At 41.5% G+C, this 13157-nt stretch overlaps 1 protein-coding gene across 1 annotated transcript; it reads right to left on the bottom strand.

Moving 5' to 3' along the window:
• Window positions 1-418: 418 nt before the first annotated feature.
• Window positions 419-12556, bottom strand: celf3a (cugbp, Elav-like family member 3a). Its single transcript, XM_061092689.1, has 11 exons — window positions 12508-12556; window positions 10881-11009; window positions 9421-9500; window positions 8690-8833; window positions 7544-7688; window positions 5937-6083; window positions 5631-5690; window positions 5010-5114; window positions 3998-4141; window positions 3651-3783; window positions 419-1327 (listed from the first exon to the last, which is right to left on the bottom strand). Exons 1-10 carry the CDS (start codon window positions 12554-12556, stop codon window positions 3656-3658), a joined length of 1131 nt encoding a protein of 376 aa, XP_060948672.1. The 3' UTR covers window positions 419-1327; window positions 3651-3655.
• Window positions 12557-13157: the final 601 nt, after the last annotated feature.

Raw genomic sequence — 13157 nt, forward strand, 5'->3', positions numbered from 1 at the left:
TTCTTTGCGCACCTCAGACTTTTCCATCCTGAGTGGATCCACATGCACACAGTAAATCATGGTGGTAGCTTTGCAAGTGGGATTATATTATTATCAATAGCTAAACATATATATATTTCCTAACTATAATGGCATAGTCTATTTCTAACTTAGTGAAGTTATATAGCCTAAATAAACACAACATTTCAATTATCTCCCTCATTGAGTTTTGGCCCAGAGGTTTAGATACACACAGGATTCATGTATAGATGTTTTTCACTTTCCACAATATCTCTTCAGGCCTGAAGAGGGCAGCAAACTCCCCATATGATCAAACACTCTTTAAACAAATAAAATAAAAACAGTTCTAAATTGTAACTCTGAAAAAAAAGGGAAACATTGTTTGTTAAATGACACGACAACAAGCAGAGACGGGCTGTTTTTTTCTAAATTGTACTTTATTTTCTTTTAAAGACATATGTTTTAAAACAGCGATTGTAGAGAATAAATAAAGAAACATTATGTTTGTTTTTTGTTTTTTTTTACTTCCATAGGTACATTTATGTAATTAAAAACTCTATAAGTGTGTTCATTGTCTTGTAGACCACAGGAATCCTCTTTTTTTTTCTCCCTCTTAAATTAAAAAAGAAATTTTCACATCTTACCCCCCCCTCCCCCCGCCCCCCTTTCATCAAATTGATTACCAAATAAATTAAACGTAAAAAATCAAGATAGAAAAATTCTCAGCCCTTCCTTCCGCTTTGTTAATTTTGAAAAGTTGTGGCAGCAGAGAATCTTAACTCGTGACGTTTTTAAGTCCTTTTACCTCCATTTTGAAAACCAAGGTATGTACACTGAGAGGACATCCATTTCTCTTCCAGCATCGTTACCCCATGATTTTTTTTAATTTACGTATAAATAATAAAACTAACTCTACATAACAATATTACCAATGGTAATCATACAGAATAGTATTTTCTTTAGCCTCTGACTGTAGACTGGCCTTCTGTTGACGCCATAGACCACAAATCACACTATACAGTAGAACCCTGTTCAGTAGAATAACATCAGTGATATGCTTTTTCTTAACATGTAGATCTTGTTGCCGACAATAGAGTATGTACATAATATAAATGAATCCAGCTGTGGAATGATACAGTAGGAACATCTGGAGCACTTCTGATAGTGTGGATTCTGAAGATCGTTGCTGATATTACTGCTGTATTTTTGTAAGCGCATACGTGTGATACTGCTTTTTGTCTTGCTCCTGTGCTATACGGTTGGTCAAACAACCAAAAAAGGCTGGGACATCCCAAGTGGTTTTTCTTGATTGAACTCTTAGGTTTTCCTGGAGGTGGAGAAGAGATGAAAGAGAGAAAAAGAAGAGCACAAAGTATTTTAAATCAAATCACAGAGCGAGAACACAAACATTTAAGACTTTGGAAGTGGAGTGGTGTCTGGAATACACACTGCTTGCACTGAGGCCTCCGGGGGAGTCTCAGTAATCAACTAGTGTCCATGCAACTCAAATGGTGACAGTCATACTGCTGCAGTGTTAGGCACGTTCTTAGAAAAATACTTGGTCATGTCTTTTGGCAGGCAAATTAATTCAGAACATGCACAATAGGAATTCTGGTAGGAGATAAACTCTCCAAATTTCGGGGAAGTATTTTCTAATAATATTCAGAACCTTGCCATTGACCAAACTTGAGTTCCTGAGGGAGGTTCAGTATTTAAAATCATCCACCAGTTTCTCTGTGATGCAGCTTGCAGCAAACTGGGCATCTGCAGGTACCAGAAACAGCTATTTAACAATTTTAACACATTATTTTAATGCCAGATTATCAATTAAAAACCCCTTAACAAGCAGTGCAGTCGCTATTTTGTTCCAAACCGAAAGTACAAGGAGTGTGGGTTTGAATACTTTACTCCGTACAAACAATATTTAGCTTCAATGATGCAGAATAAGTGTGGGTGGGGAAGACCCTGTATGTTAAGGGGTGTTTAAAGTAAACAAAAAATATATAACTTTGTCTTAGAAGTGTCTATTTAATGTATTTAAGAGAAACTTTAGCCTTAGCCTTTAATTTTCAGCCTAAACCTGATTTTAAACATCAAGAAAAATCCTTGAGTTTTGATATTTGTCAGAAGGAAAAGATTCAATCTCATTAGACAGTGAATTTCAAACATTCAAAGGCTTTATAATTGATTCTTGTTGCCAATAACCTGCAGATACCCTGAACAAAAGACACTTTGAATTAATTTTTGCTTTTGATATGAAGTGGATATTTGAGTAAGGATATTCTAATATTAAGCTTATATTTGCTGATTCTTTCTTATGTTATTTGCTGATCCAGAATTCCTACAGAGGAATGCAGTTCCTCAGCCAGCAGCACGTGTCACAGGAACCAAACAGCTTTACCCAAAACCTTCTAGAGTAAGGTTAGTGTCTCAGTTGGTACAACACACACACATAAACACACACACACACACTTACGCACAAATATTTTTTCACATCTACTCAATACAGAACACTCCCGCAAATATGAACGCACAACGAACGTCTTCTTTGTCTCACGCACGCACACGCCACTCAAACACAGACACTATGTTGTCGACCATATACAGGGGCACATTCAGTACATTTTCAGTCGCACAAAAACCAAACAAAGTTCAGGCACAAAGTCACGTGGATTTGAGTTACAACCAAACAAAAACCCTGCATCACCGAAAACTACCACACCAACCAACTAAACAGAGGGGATGTGTAAGAATGATAATCATGACAGACAACAAAAAGGAAAGTAATCAAAAGCAAAAAAGTCTAAAAGGAAATAATTCTATCCATATTTGATGGACATGCTGTATTTTTTTCTAAAAGCCTCAATGCTAAGAGCTACATTAGCCTCTGCTGTCATGATAATCAGTTACTTACAGATGCTGAGGTAAAGTGACAGTTATTGATCAGTGTTTGCAAGGATTAAAAACCAGGACAAAATAATAAGAGGAAACTCACAACGCACCAAACACAGTTCATGGTCGCCACAGTAACCCGCCATGCAGTTGAGCATGGTGAATCAAGGCAACGGCCCAAAATAAAAATTGCTAATGGCAACCATCACAGGCAATATCGCCACAGCAACCAACACAGGCCAATTAACTTACAACGCAGTGAGAAGGAAGGGGGGAGGTTTTAGCGGTTGCTAGGCAACCGTAGCCATAGCGACGCACGTCTCCACGATATATGTATGGACGGGACAGTCTTGAGAGTGGTGTGATGTTTTTTTTCAGGAAAAATGGCATATGGCACAGCACAAAAACAATAAATGAAAAGTAAAACAAAAAATTAATGACGAACAGTAGTTGGCATTCAACCCTGCGACAGAACACTGGTTAGACAAAACATTTGAGCCGAGGTAAAGTCTCTAAATCTCTCAGTAAAACTGTCCCTGTGCACAGAGCAATAAAGGAGGAGCCACGCTTACACAACATATCTCAGTAATGTTGATCAACTGTAGAGTAATTGACTTCCTCAGTTCCACATGAAAGATAACCATCTAAGTACTGAGCCCCCAATTACATTCACTCTGTCTCCTCAACTTCCAGACCCATTTCTAGCTGTCTATCAACCCCTCCCCGAGCCACTTCTCAGTCAACATGCAGTGACGCACCTCGCTCAGTAAGGTCTGTTGGCATCCTTGGGCCTCTTCAGCTGCACCTTCAGTCTCTTCATGCCGATCTGGAAGCCATTCATGGCCTGGATGGCAGTCTGGGCACTGGACGGGTTGTCAAAACTCACAAAACCTGGGGAGGAAAAAGAGGAAAATGAAAGAAGTGAACACAAACGTTCATACTGCGGCAACAGCAGCAGCACTTGGGAAAGTGTGGAAGCAGATAAAGGTAAAACTACATGTGAAATGTGTCCCCTGTCACATAAAAGAGACACATGCTAAAAGCAACAAGGTAAAAATAAACCAGCGCTGACGTTGCCGTTCCTATTAGCATCGCTGTGACTCACCGAAGCATTTGCTCTGGTTGGTGGCTCGGTCAACAAACACCTTTGCAGAGATGACGTTGCCGAAGGGCAGGAACATCTGCAGGATCTCAGAGTCGGTGAACTCCTGAGGCAGGTGGTAGATAAAGATGTTACAGCCCTCGGGTCCTATACACAGAGATGGGAGAGAGACAAGGACGCGGACATGACGCGACAAGACAGGACGGGTTTAGAGAGGAGTTAGAAACTGCAGGGTTCAGGAAACGCTTGGAATGTTAGGTTGATAATAAAATAAAATGAGCAGAATAGAGCAGGGGAATAAATCAAATATTAAAAGCCATTGCCAAATAATCTTAACACCTCTGTATCTGCATTTAATATACATATGTTTGAGGAAACAGTGACTTAAGGACATATTAACAGTGGAAACTTCACAGACTGGATCTTCTCTCTTTTTGCAAAGTTGACTAATTATGGATGATTTCTATTTCACTGGTTTGAAATGCTTGTAAAACAGGGTTCGATTTCTGGAAGTGTTTTTCCTCCAGTCCTCGGCAGCCAGTGATTTCAGGTCAGTGTTATGTAGACTGAGGATCAGGAATCAGACTGTTGTACTAACCAGTACACTGAGGATTGAATCTGGATCAATTTGTGTTGTCTTTGAGTTGCATCACAGTTAAGCTGAAGATGAATTTAATATTGTTTTGAAAGAGCTTTCTTAATTAGTGATTTCATCAATTGAGCAAATTTCTTTTGCTGTTTTTCGAGTCTTTTTTCAGTTTGAACTGTTAGTTAGACATATTGTAAAAAATATGCTAGACAGAGCAGCCCTAACGTTTTATATTAACTGTGGTGTAAATAATATAACTTAATAAAGTCTTTACAAGTTATTGAATGAAAATCATCAGAGAATGAAACATAGGAGCTTGGTTTGAAAACTGGGATTTAAAGTGAGTGCTGTTTGTGGTAAAAGGGTCAAAACGTGTGTAAAACCACTGGAATTGGCCTCTAAAGATATGATTATGTGTAAGTTTACCTTCCCGTTGCTGCAGCTGCTGCGGCTGCTGCGGCTGCTGGGCCACCAGTTGGGGCTGGTGCGGGAAGGGCTGTCCCACCAGGCTGTAGGCAGCAGGGTAGGTGGCTGTCGGAGAGGAGGAGCAGGTGAGCGGAGCAAACAGAACACTGCAAACTAATCACTTTTCAACTTAAAACAACATCTGACTGAGCTGAACCCCCACCCACAGACCTGCTGGGTTTTGCATCTAGTTTGTTATGTATGACTCATTCTATAGAGATAAAGGGGTTATTTACATTTCGTAATATATGTGCATGTTTTGACTTTGGATGTAGATTTCCACTCAAGCATGCCGTGTTGCGTAGTCGGGAGTGCAAAGGTAGCTGTAATCCATTATGTTGCATAAATCTGTTTTTGCATTCCGGTTACACAAAAGTCGTTTCCAGGGAACAAATCTGAGGCCGAGCAGTTAAACTCCGAGTAGAATGAGACAAGAGGATCATATTTGGGGGATGATTTGTTTGTTTGCATCAGTCGCGGCAGCAGGACGCGTACATAGCAATGCATTTCTATAAATAAATGTCAGTTTTCATTACATCTTATAGCTTTACACTGAACACATCTAACTGTAGTGAGGCTCACCTGTGTAGTGCTGCATGCCTGTATACGCCTGCTGTAGAGGGTCCAGGACAGGACTCTGAGCTGTGACACAACAAATAAATATCGTCACCAACTGCTGTTTATCACACACAAACACACACACACACACACACACAAATAATCCTCAATGCTATCTGGAGCACATCGGCTCGCTCCACATAACATTCAGAGCTTTAGTTTCATTTCATTTCCTCTTAATTAGAGCCTCACTGTCAAAGTAGGAAAGCCTGTGAATCTATGGAAGAGGCCACATGAGTATTCTTTACTCCTGTGATGAGAGGGATGTACCTTGATAAGCGTGAACCCCGTTGGTGTAGAGGGCTTCGGTTGCTGATTGGCCGTTGGGAGCTGGCAAGGAGGCGTAGCTGTTCAATGAGATCGGTGGAGGCAAAGCGGGCACGGGTGTGCCTGCCATGGAGGGGGGAGTGCTGGTACCTGCACATATGTTTGCCCACACTTCAACACTTACTTACAATAAATTCCAAGACAGGACACAGGTAAATTCAAACTTGCGCTGAAATCATGAATTGCAATGAGAGACATTAGTTTATTACATATGCACACTTTTCCCAATGTCACCCTTTTTAAATTAGAGATCAACATTATTTATTGGGAATTGAACAGTGTGTCGTCCAACTCTTTTGCATTCTGTGGTTTAAATCACTTTTTGTCCTGCACCTTTATGTTCACACTCTACTGAGATATTATTTTATTACAGATATATGACTCGTATAGAAAAGCCGAAGCAATGTTTAAGGTACTTAAAATCAAGTGTAAGAGATCCTTATCAAAATAAATGAAAAGAACATTTAATATAAGTCACAATATTTGCTTCAAACCCTGAATCTAGTGGAATAGAATATAAACTATTAAACTACATAGGGGTTCATGTTTCCCCAACTTAACGACCATCTTATTGTTTTTTCATAACTTAAAAATAAAACACGACCAACATCGTGACAGAAAGATTTTCTTTTCAAAACAACATAATATATGTTTGTTATTATTTATTGGGAATTGAACAGTGTGTCGCCCAACTCTTTTGTATTCTGTGGTGAATCACTTTTTGTCCTGCACCTTTATGTTCACACTCTACTGAGATATTAGTTTATTACAGATATATGACTCGTATAGAAAAGCCGAAGCAATGTTTAAGGTACTTAAAATCAAGTGTAAGAGATCCTTATCAAAATAAATGAAAAGAACATTTAATATAAGTCACAATATTTGCTTCAAACCCTGAATCTAGTGGAATAGAATATAAACTATTAAACTACATAGGGCTTCATGTTTCCCCAACTTAACGACCATCTTATTGTTTTTTCATAACTTAAAAATAAAACACGACCAACATCGTGACAGAAAGATTTTCTTTTCAAAACAACATAATATATGTTTGTTATTATTTATTGGGAATTGAACAGTGTGTCGTCCAACTCTTTTGTATTCTGTGGCGAATCACTTTTTGTCCTGCACCTTTATGTTCACACTCTACTGAGATATTTGTTTATTACAGATACATGAGTCGTATAAGTCGATTTAAGATCCTTAAAATCAAATGTAAGAAATCCTTTTCAAAATGAATGAAAAGAACAATTAATATAAGTCACAATATTTGCTTCAAACCCTGCATCTAGTGAAATAGAATATAAACTAAACTACATAGGGCTTCATGTTTCCCCAACTCAACTACCATCTTATTGGTTTTTATAACGTTAAAAATAAAACACATCCAACATTGTGACAGACAGATTTTCTTTTCAAAACAACATAATATATGTTTGTTATTTCGTCCTCTTGGCTCCACCCCCCCCCCCCTTGTGTAACTGTCCTCATATTTCAGGCGCAAATCTAATCAAGGCCGGCCGGAGCCAGACATCCCTGCCTCTCATTACCTGAGGAGGGGGTGATGGATGAGATCGGCGTGGCGATGATGCTGCTGGGGTTGAGGGCGGCGAGCTGCTGCATCTGAACCGCCGCCACCGTGGCAACAGGAGAGAGGTAGGCCGACTGCGCCACCAGGGCCTGCTGCTGCATCAACTGGAGGAGAGGGAGGATGTGCTTTTGTGAGTGCGTGAGTCTAAAAATCAAGTAAAACATTTCTAATATATTGTGACAGGAAGCAACATCAGGTATCCAGCTCAAATAACTGTCTCCAGCCATAAAAACCCAACATGTTTCATAACGTTACGACGGCTCCAGACTGAACCTCGATCAGGAGTCACAATATATCCGAAGGCCACGTTTCTTTACACATCTTACTACAGAGCAGCTTTCCTCGGTGACCTTCTCTGCTTGTGAAAACCATTGCAGACGCTTCACAGTATTTTAGAATCAGCCATTGAGGCCGAATCAAGGTAATAATCCGTCTTCAAATCATGTAGCGTATTCCTGCTCTAAACTGTGAAGGTAAAAATACCCGACTACCTTTCTGCTGCAGGGCAGTTTGCAAAAGGACCTGGAATATTTACCTACTGTTCAATATTCATGTGTCTGTCTGTGTTTTGTGTGACGGACAGCATTCTGTGGACAAATGCACTGCAGAGTAAAGACGCTGTCTGGCCTCTTTAAACATAACAAATTGAACAAATGTTCACGAGCCAGATCTAAAACCATTTGCACTAAACGCTCAATTAGCAAAGCAAAGAGCGGTGAGGCCGTCTTGATGTTGTGACGTTAAAACTTCTCTTTGTTACATCACAGGGAACAAGACACGTTGAGCGAGGTTTGCTTTCCCCCAAAAACTGGGTTTTGTATATTTTTTCTTTGAGGATATTTTCAGTCGTGTAATTTCAGCTTTATGTCACATCAGCTTTTACTTACGTCTACAGAAGAAAAACAACTGCCAGGCTTTTGTTACTGAATCATGCATGGTCTCTTTCTGATTATTTAAATAAGGGTCGATACTGAATTGGAGATGAGAGGGAGTCGGACGAGGATAAAAACAAGTTGAGCAGAAAAGGGTTTCTTTGCTCTGCGTGTCCGTCCTCATGAAAGATAAAGTGTGTGTGTGTGTGTGTGTGTGTGTGTGTGTTCCTCACCGCCTGTGTGTAGGCGTTGTATGCCCCGAGGTGCAGGGTCATGGGACTGATGACGCCCAGCTGAGAGGCCACCTGCTGCATCCGCCTGAGCCCTCGCTCCTTCTCCGAGTCGGCGAACTTAACCACCAGGCTGGAGGAGGCGCCCTGTGGAGGTAACGTGGATATCGTAACTCCTTTGGTCTGGTGCTAAACGTCAAGAAAGAAACATCGACGCTCAGTCAAGGTGAAACAAGGAATAATGTACGGCATGGTGTGGTGGGTTATGTGGTATAGTAATTGTGGTGGGTTAGTGAGGACCTCTGAGTTCTGCATCACTTCGATAATAAGTGGTTATAATGTTAAATCTAAAGGAAATCTGCAGTTTCTAGGACATATTAGCGATAAGACAACAGTGAGGCTGAAATTAAGCTAAAATGATAAAAAAAATACTGAGATAAATGTGAATTTTAGAGAAAACCTGCACAAAGAGCACAGAACAAATCACCTCCAGCAGAAGAGGAGAAAATAAACTACCCAGATAATTTTACATTTTACAAAGACTGTCCTGGATTCATCGAGTGGAGGAGGGGGACCGAAACGAGAAGTGGTGACTGTGGGCTGAGTCACCGTGTTCAGCGGCTAAACGCCTGAATGTGGAGCATGTGAGTGTGTAAGCAGCCGTGTAGCTTCTGTGCATGTGTGTGTGTGTTTCTGTGTGTGTGTGTGTGTGTGGCGGGTGGGGGGGGACTTACAGGTAAAGTACGACTCCCGTGCAGAGCGTTGATGGCGGCCTGGGCCTCTGCGTTGTTCTGGAACTTTACAAATGCGCACCCTAGGAGAAAATGACACACCATTAAACGTGGCCTCACACACACACACACACACACACACACACACACACACACACACACACACACTCTCTCACGACTTTGCTTTAAAAATACATTAGGAGCCGTCTTACATCTAGTGCTTCATCAGTTATTAAGGCATCATTACACATGGTCCACAAAACATTCATTGCTTCATCAATCACAGGCCGTAAACCTCCAAACGCATCATTAGCCATGACCCATAAAACCTATTGCACCATTAGTCATGGCTCATGCAACAAACGCAGGAAGATCCAGCGTCGGTGTTTGAACTGTCGCCGGACGTTGATCTACACGACAAATGTTACGAGCGTTGTTGTTCGTGACGATTGTAATTTACGTTCACGTGACGGCAACGTGACTCGGGCTTGAGTCTCAGGGCCGGAGGATGAGAAGACAAATATTTAAATGGAGGGCTGTGTCATGTTGGCAGTCGTGATCTGGAGCCAATCATTGGAATCAGGAGAGAGAAAAGCTCAAGGACGCATGAGAAGCAGGTGTTTGGGAAATTGTGGAGAAAAGGAAAACTTCCAAAAACATCTTAGTCAGCATCTTTTTAAAAAGAGGGACAAATATTAATTTATTGTTTAAAAGATGATTTTTTTGGCTAATATGAATCAATTTTACTTTAACTATAGTTAGTTTGTTGGTTGGGTTTTCAGCAAGATTACACAAAAACAACTGAGCTGGTTTCCATGAGACTTGGTGGAGGGATGCAGTCTGGATCAGTAAAGAATTCTTAAATACTTTGTGCAAATCCGGAAAAAGGGGCAGATCCATGAATGTTTTTACTACTTTTGATAACTATTTCCTTTTTTTTTGGATATTGATGAAAAAAATTGCGTATTTAGGAGGTGGGTTTCCATGACTATGTTTAATATAGTATGAATCAGAATAAAAATCTAGATCTAACTAATTTAAATGTGATTTCATAAGGGAACTGCAGAGTGCTATTGTTGAATCCACTTAAAATGTCATTTAATAAAAGGGATGAAACAGGAATTCAGAATTCAGGCCAAAATGGGAATAAATCAAAGTGTAGTCTTGTTTTGAATCTACTTTGGAACGGGTAAAGATTTGGAACCGTTGACCAGCTGATGAGAGCATCTCTGTGACCATTTAGTAAAAACAGGTTGTTTTATTCAAAGCAATAGGTGGAGGACAGAAGATTGAGTCTGTTTTGCAGTAGAGACACAACAGTACATGATGTTGACAGGATTTGGGGCTGTGGTTTTATTCCTCATTGTTTTTATTCCAGGCCGTGCTTTTCATTTCATGCTCTGTGTCATATTCTGCTGATAGAGGATCCTGTTCTCTCCTGTATCATGACTCCATGACGTTACCTTTGCTGGTGCCGTCGGGCCCGCGGAGCACCGTGCACTCCTCGATGCTGCCGAACGGCTCGAACATCTTCCTCACGTCGGTGTCCGTCTGCTGCTTTCCCAGCATGCCCACAAACAGCTTCCTGTCTTCTAAGGAAAAGGAGATCACCAGGGTGGGAGGGGAGGAAAGTGTGAGTGAGAACAGAAAACAAAGGGGAGAAAATGGGAGTGGGTGTTTTTATGAGGGAGGTGATGCAGGCGATGAGAGAGGAGGCAGGAGAGGGGCGACAAAAGGGGAGAAGTGCCATGTCACCACTACATGCATGCAGGAGTGTTAAGGAAGCAACAGTGTGATGGGCAGTGACAAAGCAGGGTGGATGCTGTACTTCGGAACTACCACCAGAGTGCAGTAAACGTGAAAATCTGCACAAACAAACAGCATCTGGCGGTGACTCGAATGTTTGTCACCCTGTGTGTTGTCAGAGAAGCTGCTCCGTCTGTCCACGTCTGGGAGGGATCAGACCAGCGCTTCTGCATGTTTGAGCCTCTTCCACTACAAATATATGTGCTTGTTATAATTCTGCAAAAACACAGCGGATGGGGGGAAGAAGAAAAAAACCCTGCAGGAAAAATCATCTGCTGCAGACCTGAGGCTCAGAGTGATTCACAGCCGTTGTTGTTTTTGTTATACTTATGCAAATGTTACACAAGATAGAGGTCGAACATGTGGTCTTATTAAAAAAGGTGTGTAGATAGGGGCGGGGGGGGGTATCTCTGGTGGTTTCTATCATCAGTCAGTCCTTCATGATTGCAGGAGGCTGGAAATGAAGCGACTAAGGGAAATTCAGCCTTCATTCATTTTATTTACACCTGCGTTTTTCCCTGTTGTGTCGTATAAAAATGTCCTCAGACACCGTCATCAATCTTCTACCTCTACGGACAAAAACCCTGCATGTGTGGTGAAGCAGCTACTGTAGCTCAACCAGGTTTCAAATAGGTTCTTATGCCTTTTACAACAAAATGATCACATTTAATGTTAAATGGCCGACAACAATGCAAACGTACGTATGAACTGTGGTAAATGAGAGAAACAAATACACAACAGAAACAGCTGAAATGTGTAATAATTGTGTTTCAGGAAATGTTGGAAGCAGCCTGAGTCTAATCCTGACTGATTGGGCGACTGATTGATTACATGTTGGAAGAAGTGGCGTCTGGGAAAACTAATCCAGCACTGAAGAACACTCGTGGCCGTCCAAGGGTTCGGCTTTGAAGGTGTTGAGATTTGGGAGATGAGCCATTCACAACACACTCCTTATCAACAGGTCATTGAATCCAAGGCTAACTCTTAAAATCCCTTGTTTTATACAAGCAGTGACCTGATGGTTTGGGCTCTTGTGTCGTCATCAGTGTCATTTCAAGATATTGTGAAAATAAATCAGGTTTTCTTTCCAAATTGCTGCATGAAAATCAAGTGTTTTTGTGTAGATGTGAGATGATCGTTTGCACTATGAAGGTGCTGTTATTTGAACAGGTGCTGTGTGTGTGTGTGTGTGTGTGTGTGTGTGTGTGTGTGTGTGCGTGTGTGTGTGCGTGTGTGTGTGTGTGTGCATGTGTGTGTGCATGGGGGGGGGCAGGTGTCTCTTACCCCCTCTGCTCTCGCTGTCCGCCGGCTTCACTTGGATCGGACGGTTCATCTGGAAAGACAGAGGCCACACGGCGCAGGGAGTTTAAATATAGGACTGGGGGGGGGGGGGGGGGCAGTGACCATGAACAAGAGAATTAGAAGAGGAGAATTTATACCACTGGAAAGAAAAAAAAAAATACAAAACCCGACAAACTAGAAATAACTGGCAGGTGCTGGAGCTCGTAACGCGATTTGGTCGCTGTTGTCTGGTAAGCTGCAGGAGCAGACGTGCAGATGTCATGTAACTCGAGCTATTACTGGTGTAACGTGACGTCACGGTGACACATGTATGTAAGTCTGTGCTCTGTCAGTCGGCCTCCCATGTTTCCTCCAGTAATTCTCTCTCTCTTCTCCTTTTTTTTTTTTCTTCCTTTCCTGCCAACCCTGCTTCACTAGACCACGACTGACACTGATATGTGGGATATTACATTCAGAGTCGCTCTCTCTCTCTCTCTCTCTTTTTCTCTCCATCCCTTCTCTCAGAATCGGCTCTAATGCCGATTGCCCCCCCCCCCTATCACACCCAACCAGGAAAAAGCACACACCCACGCCGGGATTGGGGAAGTGATAAGATTAAGAACACTCGCTCGGGCTAATCTGGATTACAGAAG

The sequence above is a fragment of the Limanda limanda genome, chromosome 19 (genome assembly GCF_963576545.1).
Source record: "Limanda limanda chromosome 19, fLimLim1.1, whole genome shotgun sequence".
In the NCBI taxonomy this organism is placed as follows: domain Eukaryota; kingdom Metazoa; phylum Chordata; class Actinopteri; order Pleuronectiformes; family Pleuronectidae; genus Limanda; species Limanda limanda.